Source organism: Hevea brasiliensis, chromosome 7 (assembly GCF_030052815.1).
Source record: "Hevea brasiliensis isolate MT/VB/25A 57/8 chromosome 7, ASM3005281v1, whole genome shotgun sequence".
In the NCBI taxonomy this organism is placed as follows: domain Eukaryota; kingdom Viridiplantae; phylum Streptophyta; class Magnoliopsida; order Malpighiales; family Euphorbiaceae; genus Hevea; species Hevea brasiliensis.
This window is the reverse complement of record NC_079499.1, coordinates 98090158-98112466: the sequence shown is the minus strand read 5'-3', so window position 1 is coordinate 98112466 and position 22309 is coordinate 98090158. Positions and strand designations below refer to the sequence as shown.

General features: G+C 38.7%; 1 protein-coding gene across 1 annotated transcript; it reads left to right on the top strand.

The window, feature by feature from the left end:
• Nucleotides 1-9326: 9326 nt before the first annotated feature.
• Nucleotides 9327-21902, top strand: LOC110634822 (probable cytosolic oligopeptidase A). Its single transcript, XM_058150258.1, has 18 exons — nt 9327-9794; nt 10190-10357; nt 10729-10852; nt 10939-11015; nt 11292-11435; nt 11546-11776; nt 11837-11927; nt 12378-12499; nt 13830-13834; nt 18301-18403; nt 18505-18750; nt 19228-19373; nt 19651-19768; nt 20062-20221; nt 20330-20361; nt 20726-20791; nt 21331-21402; nt 21617-21902. The coding sequence occupies exons 1-18, from the start codon at nt 9375-9377 to the stop codon at nt 21701-21703; spliced, it is 2412 nt and encodes an 803-aa protein (XP_058006241.1). The 5' UTR covers nt 9327-9374; the 3' UTR covers nt 21704-21902.
• The last annotated feature ends 407 nt before the right edge of the window (nt 21903-22309 follow it).

The following is a 22309-nucleotide window of genomic DNA, read 5'->3' as shown; positions in this document are numbered from 1 at the left end:
GGTCCAGAAATCATTTCATTAACTGAATAATTTGTACATCGTATCCTCTACATTGGCCTAGGCTCTGGAAGGTTTTTTATAATAAGATGACATCTTCTGAGATACTCATATAACCTTTCTTCTTGCTTGGCAGGGTCGAATGCTTTGAGAGCATATTCGGATTCAGGTAATAGTTCTTGTTTTCCCTGTGCTATCGTTATTTCCAGCTGGTCAACATTCTCTTTCAGTCCTTGATAGAGAGCAGCTTGTTTTTCTCTCTCTTTCCTTTCCTTAGCACACTCTTTCAAGATATCGTTGATGAGTAGTGCCTGTTCTTTTAATTCGAGCTTCTTCTTTTTGTTTTCCTGTTTATACTCTTCAATGAGCACCTCTTGGTATTTCATCTTTTCCTGAAGCTTACTACTCTGCACTTTTACTTCTTTTACCTCAGCTTGGAGAGAGTCTTTTTCGTTTTCCCACTGTTCCTCTTGCTCTTCGAACCTCATCCTTACGACCCTTGCCTCTTCCTTGAGCCTTCTCACTTTTCTTTTAAGTTTCTGCTGTTGGTCCTCCAACTGTTTTATTTGTTCTTGCAGTTGTGAGTTCTCGGTGTTTGCTTTTTGTAGTGAGTCAAGCGACGATTATCGCTTCTTCTAATAGGATGTTTTGGCGAGGTTCTTTGTCCTCAGTGCAGTAGTTGAGTGTTCTCGGTCCTGTCGCTCTCCATTTAAGATAATCGCTTTGAGGCACTTGGGCCTTTAGGCGATCTCTCCATCGAGTAATGTTTTCCCAAGACTTGCGAGCAGTTTCAATCCTTCCTCTTCCTTGAGCTCATGGTAGAAGTGACCTTGGTGGTATTCTTCAATGTTGATCATGGGTGCATCGAGCCAAAGCGCCTCATTACCAATGCGAGTGTAACTTGTATATCAGGTTACTCGATTAGGGATACCGGCCGATTACCTCCGTCACCGATCAAAGCGGGTTGGCACGGCGTCCACGACTTCCTCCAACGATAATCATGACTATTGAAACTCAAAATCCGTTCCCACCACTTCTTTGTTCATTCTTGGTTGATTACTAATCGGGTCATCTTTTCGATGGGAGGCTGGTCAAGGTACCAAGTTAATCCCTTTGTCTCCACAGGACACATGTGGTGATAATCGGAGGTATAGCAACTGAGAACAACACTTAATGGACCCTTTCCCCTGTTGTCTGCAGTAGGTTAGGGTTAACAAGGTTTCCGCAAGAATTGCCGGTATCGGATTGATCTCCTACCTTTCTACCGTCCAGAATACTTCCACCGCGCTGCAAGTTACGATTCCCAATGGTCCCGGGAACAAAATCAGACCATAGATCCCCAAGGCGAGTGCCACTGAAGCTTGATTCCACTTTTTCTCTTGGAAGTCTTGATCTAACCATACGGAGATATGTCCAATACCAACCATGTGTGTTTCCTTTGTGATTTCTTTTGACTTTGCCTCCTCGAAGGATGCCCAACAAATGTGTTAATCGTTTCCAGGTCTGCCTATGCTCAAGGTGTAGGTAGATCCGATTCTGTGTTGAATAAGGGATCTCTAATAATGCCTGATATTCTTCCAAAGTGGGAACTGTATCAATATCATTGAAAGAGAATACCCCGTACTTAGGGTTCCAAACCGACAACATGGCCTTTAATGCTGGGATTTGGACCTTGACTCGCATTAAGGTTGGTATGCTTCTATACTTCTCTTGAAATCGTACCTTGAGCTGATCGGAAGCGACCTCCATCCATTAGAGCAGACCCTCGAAATCATTTCATTACGACTTCAATTTTATTGGATCTAATGAAGGTAGTAAGCTAGCATGTGCCTTGGAAACATCATTTTGTGGGAGAATGGAGTATGAAACAATTAGGACCAAAGTTTAGCATTACGAACTTCTTACGCGTGACTCGAGGATGCCATGATAAATATGATGCCTATCCTTTACGACTCTTGGTTTGGTAATGCTCAGGAAAATTTGTTAGCAAGATAAATTAGGGTAATTTTGAATCATACTATTGACAGGATGACACGTACACATTTATCAAAGTAGGAAAATGTGTAGGTGTTTTAGTAGAATTCAAGATTACCCTCACAAAAATGAACAAAAGGAAATTAAAGCATAAAAGGATAAGAGTAAGTATGCCCCTTTTGTCCTATAATAGGGAGACTCCTGATATCGGACGAGCACTACCTATTTGGGATAGTTCTATCTTACAAGGTAGCTTACTATGGCTTTCAGCTATCGTGATAGTTTAGCTCAGGATCTAATTTTCTAAAAGCCACAGGTTCCCAAATTGCCCCTACTGTAAACAGTAGAGCCCCATTCTATAACCATGATATTATCGGGAAAATTCCATGAGTATCACAGTGGATAGAACAAGTTTCAATTTGAGCAGAAGCCTTCACGGATACTAACGGGGTAGAACCCACGGGTACCGCTACATGACTCCCTCCTACTTTCCTAAAAGGGTAAGAAAGCCCGGGTATAGGGCCAAAGTGTGTGAGGACATCGTGTGAGTGTTCAGTGTGTGAAGGGACACCTTTACCTCTTCCCAATTCAGGGGGATTTTATTTTTCCATTTTTCCTTTTTTCTTTTTTTTTTGAAACAAAGAGCACTGTAAGGAGATAAAACAGGCAAAACAAGCAAAATAGTTAGCCGCAATAACAATAATTAACGTATAAAACATCGCTGAATGAGCCCATCTAACTATAATTTGATCGGACAAAATTAAATCTACTTTTGGACCACTAGACCGGGGTTAAGTCAGTCTTTGTACGTCCCCAGTGGAGTCGCCAAGCCATGCAAGGGATTTTGCGGTCGAATGGACGATCACTCACCGAAGTGTGAAAGAGTGAGGAGTCGCCACCTTAGTTTTTGAGGGAAACTAAAGAAAACCATTTGTGAAAAGATATTGAAACGAAACCACTTCAAGACAGAGATTCTAGGTTAGGGGTCCGTATTCGGGTGGGGAAGGTGTTAGGCACCCCACCTCGTCCCTTAATAAGTTTAAGTATATTTAACTTTGTATTATTTAGAAGGGCTTATATGGACATGTTAATCCTTTTGTCAAAAGGAGATTTTAATTTTTCACTAAATTCGATTCACCCAGATACATAAGTAACTAAGACACCCTTAGTGAGTTACTGTTTGCGTGTTAATTTTATTTAAAAGAACTATTTTATTCAAATTTAATTTAAGAATTGGATAAGGACTCTTCTCCGAACTCTTTAATATTTTTTTTTTTGAGATCAGATAAGAACTCTCCTCCGATCTCTTTTAAATCATTAAAAATTTTGATTTGAGACCGGATAAGAACTCTCCTCCGATCTCTATTAAATATTTATTAAAATTTTGATTTGAGACCAGATAAGAACTCTCCTCCGATCTCTATTTAATATTTATTAAAATTTTGATTTGAGACCAGGATAAGAACTCTCCTCAGATCTCTATTTAATTAAAGTTTTGAGTTGAGAATTGGATAAGAACTCTCTTAGATCTCTTTTAAATTAACAGGAACTGAATGGGATCTTTCAGATCTCGAATTTTAATTTCAGCTACATGTCATAAGGTCCTAAAGCTAAGGATTCTGGCGTTCTAAGGAGCTGGGGATAAGGCTTCTTTTAACTAATTGATATTTTATGACTAAATAAGAGAAGCTGGACTAAATTTTGCCGACCTCCCCTAAGGTCACTTTACGATACCTATTAATGTCCGATCTATTACATTTCGTTTACTTTGGTTTTATTCCACTTTATGGCATCTTGCGAATTGCCGTTCGTCGGCCCAATATTGTGGCTATTTTCTGACGTGTTATTCAGGCTCTCTCTCTTAAAAGAGACCCTTCAGTTGCAGATACCTACGTTTTCCCCCACCACTTACACGCTACTCGGACCTAGAAAATTTGCCTTCAGAAATGACGAAGGTTAATAAAATGACGGACTGATCACTAAAGAAGTAAACTCGAGAGTAACATTCTTTAAAGTTCTTTGGCACTAAATGAACTTGGAGAAAATCACATGCCTAAAAGAACAAAGAAAATGCAAAAAGTAGCGTAAACGCTTAACAAAGCGGCAATACGAGCTCTTACACTAAGAAGCCAAATCTATTGAAATAACTCTTTGGGTGACAAATAGTAATAAGAGAAAGTGATTAGCTTGAGGGCTGATGTTCGTTGTGAACTGAAGGATTCTTAGCTAATAGGCAATCAGATCTAGATAAAACCCGAGTGATATGAAATTGAGCTTGGATAATGGGAATGAAGACAGAGAGAATAAAGAGTGAAAGTGAGAGTGTGACCGGATAATGAACAAGCGAAAATGTAGAATTTGATTATTGAATCCTTTTCAAGAAAACACTTCAGAAAATTGGTTTCAAAAGTCTTTCTAATAAAAACTTCAAAGTAGCAGAGTAACAAACTGAATCAAGTTTCAGAGTTCTTCCGCTATAATGACTACCTTTCTTTTTTGCCCGTCCCTTGAACAGTTTTTCATGCAGGTATTTATAGGAATCGGGTGCTCCCCATGAAGGGTCAGGATTTATTTTGAGGGAGATGGAGGGTCAAGATTTCGAAGGACATGATCGGGTGTTCAGGAATTAAAGAGAATCAAAATGAATTGCTGAGACCACTCTTCAGAATATTTGTCCTTTTCCTCTTTCAATCTGATGGTCCCAAATCTTCTTGTCCGGAACGATCTGAGGGCTAAGAGCGAAAGACGCTGGTATTGTCGTCTTCTCTCTTGATCTAAGGGTTCCGGGTTTGTCCTTACCAGTGAGATCAACGGTGGGGATTGGGATGTCTGGGATGTCATGACATACCACGGCACTGTCGACGTGCGGGTGATTCTTAGGCGTGCGGTGGAGATCTCGGTTGTAACGCTTTAACTACCTCGGCTCACGATTACGGCAGCGGTTATTTGGGATTTGTCTTATTCTCTTTGTCTTCCGATCCCTCCCCCTTCTCGATCTTCTTGACACGCTCCTATTCCGATCTCTCATGCTGATCTCCCATCCTCCGATCTCTATTATTCCGATCCCTTAATCAGCCTCGGTCTGGTCAAAGCATTAATTTCCCCTCGATTCCCGAAGCGTCCGCTTCGTTTTCTGCTCAGTAATAAATGCCCGTTTTCCCCTATATATACCCCAGACGAAAGAGACTTCCCTTCATCCCATTTCCTCTCTTCCTTCTTACTTCCTAGTTCTATTGCTCGTGGAAGTTAAGCTACAACTGTGGCTTTGATCCTTTTCCGATGGACTTCCTTACTCCTCGACTGAAAATTTATGACCCTGGTGATCGCATAACCTTGTCTGATGATGGTGAGGGAACTGGATCAATTGACCGATCTGGATTGCGGACCTCGACTCTGCCGATCTCGAGTAGCTCAACTGAGTTTATTTGGCTTCTCATCAGCGGTTTCCCTCCACATTGGGTGTTCCGACAGCGGGTTAAGCTCCGATCGGCGACACCCTGTGGATCAGTCACAATGTTGGCTATTGACATAGGCTTCTTTAGATAGGATGTTCCGCTGATCTTTAGAGGTCGGCCTTTTGATGTAATCAGATGTAATCCGATCTTGAGATCGCCCAAATGATGTAATCTGATTTTTGGAAATGCACTCCGATCTCTTGAGATCGCCCAAATGATATAATCCGATCTTTTGAAAATAAAGATTTTATTTTGCCAATTATTATCTTATTAATTATTTTCCGAGCTCTAATATGATTATCCGATCTGTAATTTGAAACACCTGGATCTACCGCTCTATAATTAACCGATCTCTTTATGGAATCTTGGGAATATTCGTGAGACGTGTCAGAACAGCTGGTGAGTCCCGCTAACCGTCGTTGCTGGAACCTCGTGAGTATTAAATGCTCAGACGAGTATAAATAGGGGTGAGGGGTTAGCCATTTGCTCCTGTATGTCATTTTCAATCTCTCGCTCGCAACCTCAAAGTTCTCTCGTTTACTCAAGTTCTTCCGACGCCAATCAGACTCCGGTAAGGGCTTTGATCTTCTTTTTAGTTTAAGTTTTTTGTTTTCTTTGAAAATGAGCGGTGCCGAGGGTCAAAGAGCGGCGAGTCCTCCTTCCATTCAGTTTTCGTGGTCGTCTGACGAAGAAGAGGTGGTCGGGCCAAGCGCGCAAGCAGAACCTCCTAGGGTCTCCGTTCGGCTCGGGCGGATCGGACCATCAAGGCACGTACCTTCTTGGGGAGGAGAATCTCCTATGGGCGAGTGCCATCGATCTTGTAAGAGTCCGATGCGCAATCGTTCGGCCGAGTACAATATTCGTCACGATTAAATGCGAACTTATCCGGTGTCACGGCGATCACCGAGCGATCACTTCTTTGAAGAGAATGACACGGTTATGGTATACGAGCAGTTAAAGGTCGGTCTTGATTCCCTCGGATGACTTCTTCAAGGAGGTCTAAAACTTCACCGAGTGTGCATTGCTCAAGTTCACCTAACTCGTGGCGGATCTTAGTAGCCTTGAGGCCTATGCCGAGCTAAGGGAATCAGACCTACGGCTAAGGTGTTCGCCGAATTGCAGGCTAACTCGCCGAAAGGACGACGAGCACTGGTTCTTTCAGGCGAAGCCTCATTGCGGGCTCTTCACCGATCTGCCCTCCTTCCTTAAAAATTGCAAGAACCGCTTCTTTATTATGAGGAGCAAAAATCCGACCTGCTTTGAGGACTTCCCCCGTAGCTGGTGGCACCAGGGACCCTTGCTTCCGAAACGCATTACCCTGAACCAGGAGGAAAGCTTGATAGTGATGGATCTGAAGAATCAGGCTGCCACTCAAAAGTATTCCTGTTTAGATGCGGTGTTGCTAGAAGTGCACCATTGGACCATCTGTTGCTCAGGCCAAGATCGCGAACTTCCGCTCTCGACCTCGGCTTTGGTATTTTCTACATCTCAGATCTCAGGACCTTAGCGATCTCACTGACCTCTTCTTTGTGCAGGTATGGCGGGTGATGAGGGTTCTAGGAAGCGGAAGAAAGAAAGAGAGATCTCCCGGAAAGTAAAGGAGATGAAGCGTTCGGAAATGCTTCGAACTCGCGGCTATGAACCAGGGGAGACGCAAGGAGGCGTCCGACCTTCGGCCGCCGATCTGAACTGTTCCGATCTCCTCCTCAATAAGAAGAGCCGGCTCCACCTCCTCCAGCTGCTCCAAGCACAGAAAGGGGTCCTTCTCAATCTTCTGTGAGAGCCTCTTCTCGTGGTGCTCAAACGTTGATTGAGTCCCTGAAAAATAACCGGACTGTTCGGGAGAACCCCGGTTTTGCCAAAGTCTTAGGGTCTTCCATCTGCCTTCGGGAGGATCGGGACAGGCTATCCCCGGACAGCCTTGACGATATCTTGACTCGATCCATGAGCCTGAATGTGAAGTGTCTGGTGAACCAGACCATAGTTCGGGAAAAGGCTCATCGCCTGGGCAAGGAAATCGAGAAGAAGAGTCAGGAAGTGACTTCCCTCCGATCCCAACTCGCATCCGCTCAGGATTACATATCTCAAGTTGAGGGGCGGGCGAAGTTCTATGAAGACAGGCTGGCCGAACAGAATCATGTTTTGGCTGAAAGGGATCGTGCTCTCGGGGAAGTCCAGGCGCTCCGGGCCAACGAAGCTTCTCAGGTCGCTCAACTTATCGAGGAGCTTAAGGCGAAAGACGAAGAAATGGTGACAGGGATAGCTGGTGCCTATGTGAATGCTCATAAGGACCTCTTGGCCGAACTCCAAAAGCGTTACCCAGAAGAGGACTTCTCTTGGATGGTCGACCTGGCTCCCGGGGGCGAGGGTGAGGATAGTGAAGAGGAAGGAGAGGATGAGCGAAATGTAGATCAGGCTGGGGGTGATCCCCCAGCCGAATAACTTGTACAAATTTTGCAATGAAATGAAATAGAATGCCTTTTTGTTCGATGAATGGTTGTGATCGGAAAATTTCTAAACACTTGATTGTCTGAGTATATTGAAATAACTGGAAGCGATTATTATCCTAAGTATGAGAGATCGGAAAACACAATATGCATAAAATTGGTAAAGAACCAACGTTAAACAGAACTTAATTGAAATTTTGGCTTGAACATCTAAGATTGGGATCTTCATTAAACCGAATTAGAAGCTTAGCTCGATTATTCCTAAACTTTTAAAAGGGAGGTCGACCATGAATACTGGCAGCAAGGATCTAGCGTTAATTCAAACTTGTCTAACAAGAGAGATCGGGAATATAGTTAACTGGTCAGGATATTCGACAATTGGCTTGAGAGATCGATGAATGATTTGAGAGACCGGTAAGGCCTTAACGGATACGAGAGCTTAGCATTGACTCAACTCTCTGTGAAGAGAGATCGAAACTGTGATTAGATGGCAAGGAGAGACTTAGTGCTAGGGATCGGTTTCGAAATTTGTTGATTCTGGGGATCGGCCAAAATATGGTGTCGACAACTAGCAAACGTAACATTGCAGAGCACGAAGCAAGGTAGTGAATAGAGGACAATGGCCGAACAATGCAGTCAGCTACAACACCAACGAAAACAAGAAAGCATTGGCAATGAAATTTAGATGATATTCGTGTACCTGATAGAGGCAGAGATTGCGTAGAAGGGAAACCAGGCCTGTCTAAGCACATGCATAAAAGAATCCTCACAAGTCACAGAAATTTCTCCATGGACGGCGAGAACTAGAAGAGAGCAAGTTCGGCAAGAATCCTTAGGGCTGATGAGCTAGAATTCCCTATCTGGGTATCTGATAGTTCCTCTCTCACCTTTATAATTAAATTAATTAATAATATATTTTAACTAAATTTATTAATAAAATTATTAATCATATATATTATTTATTATTGATTAAAAAATTAATATTATTAAATAATATTTTAATAATATATAATATTTATTAATATTTTAGTTTTTATATAAAAAATCATAAATAATAATTTATATATTTATTTTGATTAAATATTAATTTAGTAATTAAAAAATTAAACCTAAGTTAAAGCATTTTTTTTTAAATAGAATAAAATTTGAAAAAATTTATATTAATAAATTAAAATTAAATAACTAAAAAGAGATACTTACATTTATAAAGGTTTGAATTCAAATGTATATTTTTTTAAAATATATTATTTTATGTGTAAAAAAAAATTTAAAAACGTTATTTACCTGTGCTAAATATATTAAATTTATTTTAAAATTAATTTTTAATAATTTTAAAAATTTATGAAGCCGAACCGTGAGGCCGGCTGAACCATGAGGCCAACTGAATGAGCAATTTCGACTCAAAATTAAATTGAAATCGATCCATGATCAGGCGTGCTTGCAAAATTGATTTTCTTCAGAGATATTTACAGGGACAAAAGGAGCCAAAAGGTCCAACCGAATGAAAATGAGAACTACGCTACACATACCAAATAGAGTCCTCTTCCTCCTAGCAGCACTTCTTATAATCGATATGCTTATGGCCTCCCGTATCTCTCTCTCCCGCTCAATCCACCCAATCCTAAAACGTTCTCCTTATTCCCATCTTGGCCCCAAACAATTCCCCAAATCTCATCCCTGCCCTCTCTGGTCCTCTTCTTTCTCCTTCTGCCTCCAATCTTTCCATAAATCCACTACTTCCTCTTTCTTTCCTTCACTCTCTTCCTCTCCTTGCTATGCTTCATTCTCTTCACCTTCAGTAGCTACTCCTGATGATACTCTTCCCTCCAATCCTCTCTTACAGGACTTTGAATTCCCTCCCTTCGATATTGTTGATGCTAAACATGTTCGACCTGGGATTCGTGCTCTGTTAAAGAAGCTTGTATGTTGCTTTGATCTTTTGTAATGTTTTGGTTACTTTGGTTTCTTCTTTTTTGTTTGTTGGGTGTCTGGATTTTTAAGAATTCCAGCCTTTTTGAATGGCTATTATCTCTTGTTGTGTTTTTGGTTTCTGGATATGCATTTCTTGTTTTTCAATTTTCGAACTTCTATTATTTGAACATGTGTTCATCTTTGCAGTCGTTGAATTTGTTTGATTGATTGTTTGTATACATGAGACTTGTATGACTATTGACTATTCCATGTTTCTTACTTTCTTTTTTTCATTTCATCTGATTCTGATTTTTTTTATTTGAGTGATGGGGATTAAGCTTGTACAACTTTGAGATTGGTTCCTTTTGTATCTTTGGTGAAGTGTATACGTTTGGTGTTTTATAGGAGAGTGATTTGGACGAATTGGAGAGAACAGTGGAACCATCATGGCCAAAGTTGGTGGAGCCATTGGAAAAGATTATAGATCAGTTGGTTGTTGCATGGGGTGTGATCAATCATCTTAAGTCTGTTAAGGATACACCTGAACTACGTGCTGCAATTGAAGAAGTTCAGGTAAATTTTTATGTATCGTATCTCTCACTTTCTCCCTCTGTGCAGACACTGTTCTGCATGCAGTGCACCTATGCTACATAGGTAACTAGATTTGGAAAACTAGTATAATATATGTAAACAAAAAATAACTCTCACTGAAGTTAAATATATGCCTGGAGCAACCGAACCAGAATTTTGTGATGATGGATTTAATTTCATTGTACTATTGTGTTCCAATTTGTAATAAAGTTTCTTAGCTCTTAGTAGCATTTAGACAGTTTGTCTTAAATTGCTTTTCAAACTTGATTAAAGCTGCATAGGTGCATGAAGTTCTGCACCATTCTCCTTGTTGCAAGTGCTCATGGCCTTTAGTTTTTGTCTACACTCTACAGCCAGAAAAGGTCAAGTTTCAGCTTAGGTTGGGACAAAGTAAACCAATTTACAATGCATTTAAGGCCATCCAAGATTCTCGTCAATGGCAGTCACTAAGCAATGCTCAGAAACGTATAGTGGAATGTAAGTAATGCCCTTCCATTGTATTAATTAGCAATGCTTAAACATTTAAGATCTTGTTTAATACTTTTGTATTTGTGTCTGCACAGCCCAAATAAAGGAGGCAGTTCTTAATGGTGTTGCCCTTGAAGATGACAAAAGGAAAGAATTCAACAAAATTCAACAGGTATGCCCCTAATAAAGAATAGGAATACTCATGTTCTTACCTAAAGTGGTAGGGGGAGTTGGTTTGCTGCAATTTTCATTTTTGAAGTCTTGAGTTATCTGCTCTTCCTCCTCTTCTATATTTTCTTCTGCTGACTTGCTTTCTTGTTGCATTGTGTCATTAGAAAACATCAGCTATTAAATTATTACTATGTACTATTTAAGTGTATATCATTTGTTGCTATCGTTACTATTATTATTTATGTTTATTGCTCTTGAATCAAGGATTAATTTGCAGGAGTTGGAAAGGCTATCTCAAAAGTTTGGGGAGAATGTATTGGATGCCACAAAGAAATTTGAAAAATTCATTACAGATGAAAAAGAAATTGAAGGGTTGCCTGCTACGGCACTTGCATTGGCTGCACAGACAGCAGTATCGAAGGTATTACTTGTGAAAATATGTTCTATTTTTCTATTAGTATTTATTTTCATTTCATTCATCAAGTCTAGCACCTCTTTTTTTTTTAGTCATTTTTATAGTTCATCATTCAGGGGCATAAAGAAGCAACAGCTGAGAATGGACCATGGATAATTACATTGGATGCCCCTAGTTTTATTTCTGTTATGCAACATGCTCAAAACCGTGATTTGCGTGAAGAATTCTATCGTGCTTATGTAACTCGTGCTTCAAGTGGTGATCTAGATAATACACCAATTATTGACCAAATATTAAGGCTTAGGCAGGAAAAGGCTAAGCTTCTCAATTACATCAACTATGCTGAGGTATGATTTATTACTATGCTCAACAATACCCTTGATTCCTAGCTAAAGTATATATAACAGGTAAGCATGGCAACAAAAATGGCGACTGTTCAGAAGGCAGAAGAGCTCTTGGAAAAGCTACGCACAGCTTCCTGGGATGCCGCAGTTCAAGGTAATATGTTATATAAAATTTGTCAACGGGTGGTAGCATATCACTAGTTTAGTTCCTATTATTTTGAGCTTAAGGTGAAACTTTTTCCTCATAAAGGTTTCACCTTTTTGTAATTTTTTTATTGACTATTTGTTGTTTGCATAAACACACAATCTCATATCCTGAAAAATTTTATGATTGTGTTGTTTGTATGTGTAATCATGTAACGTGCAATATTCTAAAATGATAGTTCTGTTTGGATCAATTAAATCTAGGGAGTCTTCATTCCTTTTGGCCTGGTATGGTATAAGCATAAATTTTACAGTTGGACTAAATTATAAGGTCACTGTTGAAGATGGCTTGCTTGCTCTAACATCCAAAAGTTTTCCTTTCTTAATGCTACATTCTTAGCAAATTCGCTTTTAGTTGGAATGGAACATTCCCAACCACATCACTATTTTATCTTTGCAGATATGGAGGACCTTAAAATTTTTGCCAAAAATCAAAGTGCAATAGAAGTGAATGATTTAAGTCATTGGGACATCAGCTTTTGGGCTGAGAGGCTTCGTGAGTCAAGATACAATATCAATGAGGTTGGTCTTCTCTGTTTCTCTCTCGTGTGTTGTGACTCTGTCTCTCTGAGGCTTATTGCAAATTTGGTATGTTAACTATGTTATGTAGAACCAATAGGATATTGAGGATCAGGGGGGTGAGAAACAAATTCTCCAATGGTAATCAAATACTAATTAGGAATTACAAATCACACAAAATTCTTAAATAACAAAATACTAAACCTAATAGAACTCTATAAATATTCCTAAATAATAGTAAAATTTCTAAATTGTAGAAATCTAAACTTTCTAATTGTATAATGAATATAATTCCTAAGTTGAGTCTTCTTCCAATACTGCATCACGATGATTTTTTTCTTTTATGATTCACAATATAATCTTACTGATATCATGGAGTTTATATTTTAGTCTATTTATGATACATTATTACCGCATTATTCATCGACCTTGGAATGCTTTGTTTTGTTGCTAGCTCTGTTTCGGATTTTATCGAACTTTTAACATAGCCAATTGGATTGTATTGTCATGCACTGATTATGGTTGGAAGTGTAGAAAGAGATGATTCTCCTTAATTTCAATTAATCAGTACATGGGTATATATATACAATTGATTCCTATAATTGTGTTATACTAATTAGGAAGAAATCCTAAAAAATAAATCCTAAATAGGAATACAGAATATGCAAAGAAATAATATAGTGATTGACTTTCCATAACACTCCCCCTCAAGTTGGAGGATAGATGTTAATCATGCCCAACTTGTTACAAATGTAGTCAATCCTAGCTCCATTCAGAGCTTTTGTGAAAATATCTCCTAATTGCTCTCCAGTTTTGATGTGTCCTGTTGAGATGATCTGTTGTTGAATCTTTTCACGAATAAAGTGACAATCAATCTCAATATGTTTGGTACGCTCATGAAACACCGGATTAGAAGCAATATGGAGAGCAGCTTGATTATCACACCACAATTTCGCAGGCAAGGAAGTCTTAAAACCTGTCTCATCTAGTAATTGAAGTATCCACATTACCTCACATACTGATTGTGCCATGGCTCTGTATTCGGATTCAGCACTAGATCGAGAAACTACACTCTGCTTCTTGCTTCTCCAAGACACCAAATTTCCTCCAACAAAAACGCAATATCCAGTAGCTGACCTCCTGTCAACTTTAGATTCAGTCCAGTCGGCATCTGAAAAACATTCAACATTCAAATGCCCATGATTACCATATAGCAAACCTCTTCCTGGAGCGCCCTTCAGATAACATAAGATTTGTTCCAAGGCTTTCCAATGAGCAACAGTTGGGGAAGACATAAACTGATTTACCACACTAACGGCATAAGCAATGTCAGGATGAGTGACTGTAAGGTAGTTCAATTTTCCTACCAATCTCTGTATCTCTCTGGATCTTCAAACAACTCACTATCCACGCTACTTGATTGTAAAGTTGGAGTCATTAGTGCACTACAAGGCTTAGCACCTAATTTTCCTGTCTCTGTCAATAGATCGAGGACATATTTTCTTTGAGATAAGAAAATACCCTTCGTACTTCTCATAACTTCGATACCCAAGAAATACTTTAACAATCCCAAGTCTTTGGTGCGAAGCGGGTTTGGAGGAAGGTTTTAAGAGATGAAATACCTGCAGAGTCACTCCCAGTGATGACAATGTCATCCACATAGACTACCAGGAGAATTAGACCAGCCCTAGATTGCCTATAAAATACTGAGTGATTACACTTACTCTTTTGCATACCAAATTCCTGTACTGCTTCACTGAATCTCCCAAACCATGCCCTAGGACTTTGTTTCAAGCCATAAAGAGATTTCCGAAGCCTACAAACTTTATTCAACTCCCCCTGAGTAACAAACTCAGGTGGTTGCTCCATATACACCTCCTCCTGAAGATCACCATGAAGGAAAGCATTCTTGATATCCAATTGTTGCAGGAGCCAATCATATGTAGCTGTTAAAGAGATAAACAAGCGAATAGAAGTAAGTTTAGCTACAGGAGAAAAAGTGTCAGAGTAATCAACCCCATATGTCTGAGCATATCCTTTTGCTACAAGGCGTGTTTTTAACCTAGCCAACAGAACCATTAGGATTTACCTTTACTGTAAATATCCATTTGCAACCAATAGCTTTCTTACCAGTGGGCAAATGCAACAGTTCCCATGTACCATTAGCATCTAAAGCCTCCATTTCCTCTTTCATAGCAGCACACCAGCCAGGATGAGACAGTGCCTCACCAACAGTATTAGGGATAGGAGCAGAGTCTAAAAAAGTAACAAAACACCGAGAACAAGAAGACAATTAATTATGAGAAACAAAAGAAGAGATAGGGTAAGTACATGAACGTTTACCTTTACGAAGAGCAATAGATAAGTCTAGATCAGAATCATGATCAGTATGAGGTACAGGATCTCCCAACGAAGTAGCTGGTGGAGGATCTGAGTCAGGAATCTCCAATCTCCTGGAATAAACATGAACGGGAGGTCGAGTAGGTCTAGAGACAGAAGGAACAGGCTGTGGGAGAGGACTAGACATTGGTTGGACAGTATATATTAAGAGATCATCCTCCTCCCCCTGACTCTCATACACAGATGATTGAGGAAAAAATAGAGTGGACTCAAAAAATGTGACATCGGCAGAAATAAGATAACGATTAAGAGTAGGAGAGAAACAACGGTACCCTTTTTGGAGCCGGGAGTACCCAAGGAAGACACATTTGAGAGATTTTGGATCCAATTTAATAACCTATGGACGAACATCACGCACAAAACAGGTACAACAAAAAATACGGGATTCAATAGGGAACAAAGATTTTGTAGAAAACAAAGCAGTATAAGGAATATCCCCATTAAGGACAGAAGACGGTATACGATTAATAAAAAAACATGCCGTAGAAACTGCATTCCCCCAAAAGTGTTTAGGAACTTTCATCTGAAAAAGAAGAGCACTAGTTACCTCAAGAAGATGCCGATTTTTCTTTGCCACGCTATTTTGGGATGGGGTATCCACGGGAAGGCGATGAAGAATGTCAATTTGTGTCATATAAGACTGAAATTGTGTTGAAAATTATTCTTTGGCATTGTCACTTCTTAATATGCGCACAAAAATATTAAATTGAGTTTTGATTTCATTACAAAAGGCACAAAAGATAGAAAACAACTCGAGCGATTCTTCATTAAATATAACCAGTAATCTGAGAATAATCATCAACAAAAGTAACAAAAAAACGAAATCTAGTTTTAGAAGTAACAGAACAAGGACCCCAAACATCAGAATGAATTAACTCAAAAGGGGATGAAGCCCTTTATTGACTCTAGACACAGAAGGCAAACGGTGATGTTTTGCAAGCGACACGACTCACATTCTAGTCTTGATAAAGACTGAAATTGAGGACACAGCTTCTTCATGGTAGACAAAGAAGGATGACCCAATCTACAATGAGCTTCAAGAGGTGTTAAGGTACTGGAGCAAACAAGCGATCGCGGTACATGATTTTCCAGAATGTAGAGACCACCTGACTAGCGTCCTCTACCAATAATCTGTTTCGTCGTAAGATCCTGAAACAAACACTGGTCAGGAAAAAAGGAAATAGAACAATTTAATGTACGAGTAAGTTTACTAACAGAAAGTAGATTAAAAGAGAATTTTGGTAGACACAAAATAGAAGATAAAGAAATTGACGAAATCGGGTTCGCAGTTCCAGAATCCATGACACAAGAAGTAGAACCATCAGCTAAAGTAACAATAGAGGAATTGAGATTAGACTGAAAAATAGATAAAAGACTATAATTACCTGTCATGTGATCTGTCGCACCAGAATCAATAACCTATTTGGATGAGGAAGACACAAGGCATGTAATGGATTTACCTGACTCAGCGATTGCAGTGACAGGGGAACTGGTAGGCTTTAGAGATACCTGATACTGGGAAAATTGTGCAAAATCCTCTGCAGATACCATAATAGTTTTCTCAGAGGAAGATACTGTAGAATTCTCTGCTGCCATATTTGCCATATGTGATCGTTGATTTGTCCTTTGAAGTTACGGACAATTATATTTTGTATGGCCAGGCTCATGGCAATAATAACAAATGACTCCTCTTGAGTCCTGATTAGAACTAGCCTCTCCATTACGCTGATTACTTACATTTGCTGTAATTCCTCCTCTACTTCCTCTTCTATTACCCTGTTGTCCATTTGGATTACGGCTAATAAGAGCACTACTGGCAGGCTGTGAAGATTGGGTACTCTCTGTACGAAGGACCCGTGTGAACGTTTCATGTAAAGAGGAAATCTCGGAATTGGAGAGAATTTGAGATTTAGCAGTCTCATATTCTGAAGGAAGGCCTGCAAGAAAACTCATAACAGCCAGTTGCTCCCGTTGGGCCTGCTGAACTTTCACATCAGGACTAAAAGACAACAACATATTAAGTTCCTCATATACCCGTTTAAAATCATAAAATAAGCCGTGAGAGACTTATCCTCTTTCTCAGCACGGTATAATGCCTTACAAACATCATAAATACGGGAGATATTCCCTTTACCAGAATACAGAAAATCTAAGTAATCCATCAATTCTTTAACAAATTTACAGTGATTAATTAAACTAATTACCTCACTGTGAATCGAGTTCCGAAGCTGCAAAAACAACTGAGCATCCTCACTTAGCCAAGTTTGTCGTGTATCATCAGTGGGTGGATCTTTAGTAAGGTGATCATCCTTATCAATGCTAAGCAAATAGACCCTAACAGTCTTACTCCACTCCAGGTAATTCGAACCATTAAGTTTGTGTTCCGTGATATTAGTCATCATCGGAATCACATCAGAAATAACATTCTTATTGTCTACCATTTGTTGAGACAAAGAGAACTAACCGAAACGCTAATCCAAAGTGCTTATAGCAGCAAAATAACCCAAAATCACAAATCAAGCAAATACCGAAATAGGATCTGAGAGCCAAACCTCAGAAGTCCTTTAATAGTGTACTGGATCAGGCAACAGCACACAGTGGTTGAACGAGGGGGGTTGAGGCGATGCCAGCGATGTTGATCGGGGTCGAAACGGCCGGTCGGCGGCCAAGGTCTCTCCTGAGCTGGGTGGTGAGAACAAATAGTCACCCTAGATAGATGACCTGCTCTGATACCATGTAGAAAGAGATGATTCTCCTTAATTTCAATTAATCTGTACATGGGTATATATATACAATTGATTCCTATAATTGTGTTATGCTAATTAGGAAGAAATCCTAAATATGAATACAGAATACAGAATATACAGAGAAATAATATAGTGGTTGACTTTCCATAACAGGAAGGAAGGGTAGAAGGCACTAATTTAGCACATAAAGGAACTGCCTAGAGGGATTTAGAATATAATACAGTTTATTTTTCCCCGACTGTCAGAAAAGAAATTTCTGTTCCTTGTCTGTCTACCTATTGGATTTTTCCTTTTTAACCAAGGTTTTATTCCCTATACTAGTTATTTAAGTGAAAAAAGTTTTTTGCTAATAGTGAATATGATTGTAGTTCTTTTTTTTTTTGGGAATAAATCATTCTGTCTGATTTTGACAACTTCGAACTGAAGAATGGAAATAATAGCACGTTTTTTTGCATATCTGAATGTACAAGCACTAGCATTCATGTGCAGGCCAACCATATGCGTGTAGTGTGATCAAGAGTGCATATGTTATTTCAGTATAGTATCAACTCCTATCTATGATTGATTCCCTGTTCTTACCTTCATTTTTTTCCAAAATTTCTGCTATCTTTCGTGGAGAAAAGCTTACTTGTTTCCTGTTTTCAATTCAACAGGAAGAACTGCGCCTTATTTCTCATTGCCAAAGGTTATGGATGGCCTTTTCAACCTTGCAAACACACTTTTTGGAATTGATATTGAACCAGCTGATGGTTTAGCTCCTGTAATATATTCAATTTGCTCCTTTTTTGTTATGTTTTCTGCCTTAAATGTAGTTTATCTAACTGTTCTGCCCCCTATTAATACATGCTTCTGATTTTATAGGTTTGGAACAATGATGTTAGATTTTATCGTGTTAAGGATTGCTCTGGTAGTCCAATTGCATATTTCTATTTTGATCCATACTCTCGTCCATCTGAGAAAAGAGGAGGGGCATGGATGGATGAGGTTGTCAGTCGAAGTCTGGTTTTGTCATGCAATGGTACTGCTCCAAGGTTGCCTATTGCCCACATGGTATGCAATCAAACACCACCAGTTGGAGGAAAACCAAGCCTTATGACATTTAGGGAGGTATGTGTAAACATCTTTTTGGCTCAATAGCTTTGATTTATATTCAAGAGCACAAATGATTTGTTAGACACACTTAACGTTTAACATCTAACAAAACTTGAAAACATGGTCATAAGAAGGCTAGTTGTTTAACTAAGACCAGTTGTTTTATTTTTAAATATGTTTAATACAAAATGACTTAAAGTTTCATGTTGTCCATTGCATTTTTGGGACTTTATTCTTCTTTTAAGAAAGTGAAGTAAGGTGTGTTCTCATACAACTATCCTTATATGGATCTCAAGGAGCAAATATATATAACCATCACATAATTTTTTTGAAATGAAGAAGGATATAATCTAATTTTGACATAAATTGCTTGTTTATTGGGGCATTTATATGCCCTTTTAGAAAAGAAAAATTGTATTGGAATTGTGGTTGTGTAAACTGTAAAGTGAGTTCATTATGTGTTCCTAGTGAGGATTGATGGCATTTCTACAGGTTGAGACTGTCTTCCATGAATTTGGTCATGCTCTTCAGCATATGCTAACCAAGCAGGATGAAGGTCTTGTTGCTGGAATTCGAGGAATAGAGTGGGATGCTGTTGAATTGCCCTCACAGTTCATGGAAAATTGGTGTTATCACAGGTAATTTAACCCCTGCCATTATAGATCATTATAAATTATTACTTGCAATGTTCCTCACTGAAAATTCTTTGATATAGCTTTCTTTTCTCTTTATTATTTATTTAATTTTTTTTTTGCTAATGTGAAATTGTTTTTCCAATGATTGGTGGCATGCTTTAACTTCTTATATTATGTAATGCTTAATTAGAATTCATATTTGTTTTTCAAAAATTTCTTTGTTGGACGGTGCTATTTTCAAACTGACTCAATGTGCTTATGTTTACATGTTTTGCTGTAGGGAAACCTTGATGGGCATTGCAAAGCACTATGTGACTGGAGAGACTCTCCCAGAAGATGTGTATTTGAAGCTCCTTGCTGCAAGGACTTTTCGTGCAGGTTCCCTTAGTCTTCGTCAGGTTTGTTGCATATGTTGGTGTTTTTCTTATGTTTTTCTTCTGTAATCTATTTGGATTTGGTAGGTCCCAAATCTATTGAGGGTACTACTTCCTTATGGAATGCTGATACAGAATTGCTTTCCTTCTAGTTGTGTAACACATTTTCTTTTTCATGCACATTGCTTTATATGTGGTTGCTAACCTGCCTTATTAATTACTGAAGATGTTATTTATAAGAGAATATAGCTTTCAAACAAAGTTATGAATTTATGACAAGTTATGAAATTGCTTACATTGTCATTGTGATATTGCAGTTAAAATTTGCAAGTTTAGACTTGGAGTTACACACAAGGTATATACCTGGTGGGTCAGAGACCATCTTTGACGTTGACCAAAGGGTCTCTAAGAGGACACAAGTGATCCCTCCGCTGCCTGAAGATAGATTCCTTTGTAGTTTTAGCCATATATTTGCAGGTTCGCTTTCCTGTGAAATTATATGTATTTCTCAGCTTTAACTTACACTTTTTAATTGGTGACCTTCCCTTTTGACCTAATTAGTTGAATTCTCCTTGTGACTGTTAGGTGGATATGCAGCTGGATACTACAGTTATAAGGTAATATATTCTTTAGTTCCAACATTCCTGTAGTTTCCTCCATAGTTAAATGATGCCCTATTATTATGGTAATGAACTAATGATATGGGAAGTTTTGATCCCGAAAAATTGGAGTGTCCTAAAAGTTTATCTGCCCTCCCTCACTTGCTTTTGAAGGTTCACATGTGTTACTCAAACATTTAGCTTTCTAGAGCAAACAACCCCAGCTTGAGCTTGCTATTTATTCTTCCTCTTTTATTTCTTTTTGGAGGAAAAAGGAAAGAAAGAAAGAAAGAAGTTTTGGCATAATTTATGTTCTTGCTTTTTTTTCCCTCTCTTTTTGTTTATCCTTTGTTGCATTCAAAAGTAAAATTCTTAATTGCAGTGGGCGGAGGTACTCTCTGCAGATGCTTTCTCAGCTTTCGAGGATGCTGGATTGGATGACAGCAAGGTATGCGTGCAGAAAATGCTTTCCAGGACTGACCTTAAAAGCGTTGTTACTGATTGTGAATTTTAATTTATTGTCCTTTCTTTATATGCATTGTCTTATTGATTATTGTATTTGTGCCTGCTTTCCATGAATTGCATTACTACCTCTTGAAAAGATTTAATTGGTTGTTTATTGCATTATGAATCCGCAATGTAGCCACTGAAAATAGGATGTTATCATGATTTCTTAAGATGCTATAAAGCTTTATCGATGATTGATGAATTACAATTATTGAGTTGTGGATATCAGTAAAATGGAGTTAGATGTGGAAATTCTAAAATGGTCTTAATACGGGATCCTTAATTCATATTCAGGATTTACTTCCCTGTTAGGATTATTCCATAAATATACTGATTTGCTGTTCATTATGTTACTTCAAGTTTTGTTTTATTAATGTTTACGGAAAACCTATTAGTACACTAGCCATCGAAGCGGAGCTTCTTTAGTTTGCATACCAGATGAGTATTGCATGGAATAAATAAGCTTTATTATTGTTGCAGGCTGTCAAGGAAATAGGACGCAAGTTCCGGGAGACCATTCTTGCTCTTGGAGGTGGAAAAGCACCATCAGAGGTCAGAGGATAGAAGCTATATTTTTCCTTGCATATCATTTATTATTGCTTCCTTCCTTTGCAATTAGCTGATGCGAAGCCTGGATGATCATCATTTTTTTTTGCTGCATATTTATGTGGTTCATCAAAATTTCCAGACATCATGGCTTGCCCTTATGCAGTCCAGTTTTCAGTTTCTTCAATTTGACCTTCACATGTTATGATGTTGCATCCAGGTTTTTGTAGAATTCCGCGGACGGGAACCATCACCAGAGGCCCTGCTTCGACATAGTGGTTTATCATCAGTTACAGCCTCAGCATAACTTAATACTGTTCATCTGTATTCTCTCGGTGTATATCGATTCTAAATGATATTTGGGCATGTTCATTAGGCCTTCAAATGCTGTGCACTGATGATCATGGGCTAAATTCAAAGAGAATTGTTCAATCCCTTGTTTGGTTCAATTGGTAGATTTTAAATGTGCAAGATCTTGAAAATAACAACTAATTGCTTTCCCCTTTACATCTGCTTTTATTGGTCGGTCCTTCTGACTTTTGGTTTTTTGTTGCATGAAATAACTTTTAATGTCTTGCTGGTGCTCTCACGTCGTTGAAAAACCGGATTAAACCAGTTCAGTTTCTATCCGATTCAAATTGCGGTTCTAATTTTGATTTTTAATGATTTCGGTTCGAAAACAGTTTGCTCTATGTGGCGCTCTCAAAAGCTGCCATTTGTTTTAACAAAAAAAGTTTGAACGGAGTCAAAACTGATAGTTTGAACTTTCAATTTAAGTCCGATTTCGATTCAAATCTAATTCACAATGCAGAAATGAGTCTATAAATCCTGGGAGTTCTTAGATTCGATCTCTAGAGAAGGCAAATAAAGGGATTAGTATGATTCTAGAATGGACACAAAAATATCTTTTTAT

Coding starts and splice junctions, on each gene's coding strand:
- LOC110634822 (XM_058150258.1), top strand. CDS start 9,375: ATGAAAATGAGAACTACGCTACACATACCAAATAGAGTCCTCTTCCTC. Junction 19,769..20,061: donor GTTCCCTTAGTCTTCGTCAG/GTTTGTTGCATA, acceptor GTGATATTGCAG/TTAAAATTTGCAAGTTTAGA. Junction 20,222..20,329: donor TTTTAGCCATATATTTGCAG/GTTCGCTTTCCT, acceptor TGTGACTGTTAG/GTGGATATGCAGCTGGATAC.